This window comes from Plasmodium falciparum, assembly GCF_000002765.6.
Source record: "Plasmodium falciparum 3D7 genome assembly, chromosome: 9".
In the NCBI taxonomy this organism is placed as follows: Eukaryota; Apicomplexa; class Aconoidasida; order Haemosporida; family Plasmodiidae; genus Plasmodium; species Plasmodium falciparum.
This window is the reverse complement of record NC_004330.2, coordinates 170,001-172,500: the sequence shown is the minus strand read 5'-3', so window position 1 is coordinate 172,500 and position 2,500 is coordinate 170,001. Positions and strand designations below refer to the sequence as shown.

The 2,500-nt window shown below is 19.6% G+C and overlaps 1 protein-coding gene across 1 annotated transcript in view; it reads right to left on the bottom strand.

Annotated features, from left to right (window-relative positions):
* PF3D7_0903600.1 (conserved protein, unknown function) overlaps positions 1-2,500 on the bottom strand; it is a gene marked incomplete at both ends in the record, with an annotated part of 4,395 nt that overhangs the window by 387 nt on the left and 1,508 nt on the right. The window contains 10 exons of the mRNA XM_024473185.1: positions 1-68; positions 300-401; positions 552-614; positions 746-1,156; positions 1,247-1,363; positions 1,478-1,583; positions 1,726-1,788; positions 1,950-2,049; positions 2,137-2,230; positions 2,353-2,500. The exon at positions 2,353-2,500 is cut by the window's right edge and continues 296 nt beyond it. Of these exons, the coding sequence (XP_024329010.1) occupies positions 1-68; positions 300-401; positions 552-614; positions 746-1,156; positions 1,247-1,363; positions 1,478-1,583; positions 1,726-1,788; positions 1,950-2,049; positions 2,137-2,230; positions 2,353-2,500 (1,272 nt within the window). The remainder of the gene's footprint in view (positions 69-299; positions 402-551; positions 615-745; positions 1,157-1,246; positions 1,364-1,477; positions 1,584-1,725; positions 1,789-1,949; positions 2,050-2,136; positions 2,231-2,352) is intronic.

Genomic DNA, 2,500 nt, shown 5'->3' with positions numbered 1-2,500 from the left:
AGGGCATCCTTATAATATTCAGTTTCCTTTTCTCTAATTTGTAATTGTTCTTTAAAGATTTGTAATGCCTACAAATAAATGAATAAATAAATAAATAAACAAATATATATATATATATATATATATATATATATATATATATATATATATATATATATGTGTATTATGGAACGATTAATATAAATGAATTATATGATAAAGACAAATACATGTTATCATACAATTTATATATAGGTTAATAATATTATAAGATATCATATATTTTTTTTTTTTCTCATTTAATATTTTTTCTTAATTACAGTATTAAATTCTTTGCTCAATTTATTTTTTGTTGTTTCTTCGATTTGATCAGTGTTTTTCTTCTCCATTATTAACTCGGCTTCCAACCTTATCAATTTTTCCTATAATATATTGTGTATAAGAAATATTTTGTTATGTTATAAATATAAAATAAGCATAAAAGGAATATAGTCAATTTGTACATATAAATAAATAAATAAATATATATATATATATATATATATATATATGTAAAAGTAAACTTTTCTTACATTTAATGATTGGTCTGAACTTCCTTGCATACTGGATAATTGCATTTGTAACGTTCGATTAGCCTTCAAAAATAAAAAAAAAATAAAAATTTATATATGTTTGATGAAATATAAAATATCCTAACATTTAATTTGTCTATGATATGAAATATATATATATATATATATTTTTTTTTTTTTTTATGTATAAGAACCTCCGTTATTTGTTCAATTTCTTTTTGTTTTTCTTCGATTTTCTTCTTTTTCTTTTCAATAGTTTTTTTTTTGTCATCAATTTCATCTTGTTTATTTTTAATTTCTTTTTGTATTTCATCAATTAAGTTTTGTTTTTCATCAACTAATTTTTGTTTCTCTTCAACTAGTTTTTGTTTTTCTTCAACTTCTATTTTTTTATGGTCAAATTGTTTTTCTTGTTCATCAATTTTTTGTTGTTTTTCATCAATTATTTTATCTTTTTCATCAAGTTTTTGTTGTTTTTCATCAATTATTTTATCTTGTTCATCAATTTTTTGTTGTTTTTCATTAATTAATTTTTTTTGTTCATCAATCTTTTTTTGGTGCTCTTCAATTTGTTTTTCTTTATCTTCAATATCTTTCAAGGATTTCTATAAAAATAAATAAATATATATAATATGTAGGAATAGATATACCAATAAGTGTGTATATATTATATGTTCGACTCTTTATATTTTTACATTATATTTTTCTTGTAGATCCTCATCGTTATTATCTTTTTCCTTGTCCTTATTTTCTAAAAACTTCTGCTCCAACTTTTCGTTGATTCTTTTTAAGTCGTCTATTTGATTTTCAAGCTGGACAAAACATAAAAATAAAGAAATATCAAAAAATAGGAAACAACATATATACATATATTATATATATATATATATAATAAATATGTGATTTATATTTATATTTTCTCTAACTTTTTTTATATCTTCATTGCTATTTGATCCTATTTGCTTTCTCAGATTTTCATTTTCCTTTTTGATTCTTATTAATTCTTCTGTTTGATCTACGTTACTTAATCCACTACAAGATGAAAGTAAAGAAAATATTTTAGGCTACATATATAAAATATATATTGGTAGAACATAATAATTATTATATAATATGTAGTGTTATATGTATATCTAGTATATGAATTATATGAAAATACATCGTTTATTTTAACATGTTAATCTTATCCATATTTTGCTCCTTCTTTAGTAAGTCATAAGAATGAGTTTTCATATCCCTGTAAAAAAAAAAAAAAAAAAAAAAAAAAAAAAGTTAAGAAATTTAAAAAAAAATGTATGATTAATTTATGGAATACATTTATTTTTAGTATATATGATTAAGCATATTTCATCTCATTATATATACATATATATATTTATATTTATTTATTTATATTACAGGTCATTTTTCAATTGTTGTACGATTTTGTTTTTTTCTGAAAGTTCCTGTTTCAATTTCTCGTTCTCCGTTTTAACATTTACCAAATCGGCATCCAAATCTGTAAAGTGTAGAATATGTATATATTTTAATACCTTACATATTATATATTAATTTTAACTATCGAATGAAAGATATATATAATAACCTGCACATTTATCCTTGTATATTTTTATATTTGTTGTTTCTATTTTCAATTTTTCCATTTCTCCTTCCATGTCAACCATTTTTTGTGTATTTTCCTAAAAAGATGAAACATATTAGGTAACGATATTATGATTATATATATATATATATATATATTGATTTATTTATGTAATATCATATTAATATTAAAAAATGAAAAAAAAAAAAAAGAAATTACCTTTAGCTTGTCTTCTAATTCTTTGTTTATATTTTGAATTGTCATCATACTTTCTAATTTTTCTTTATATGTATTAATTTTATTTTGTAGGATGTCTATATTTGCATTTTCTTGTTTTAATATATTTTGTTCATCTTCTAATTCTTTT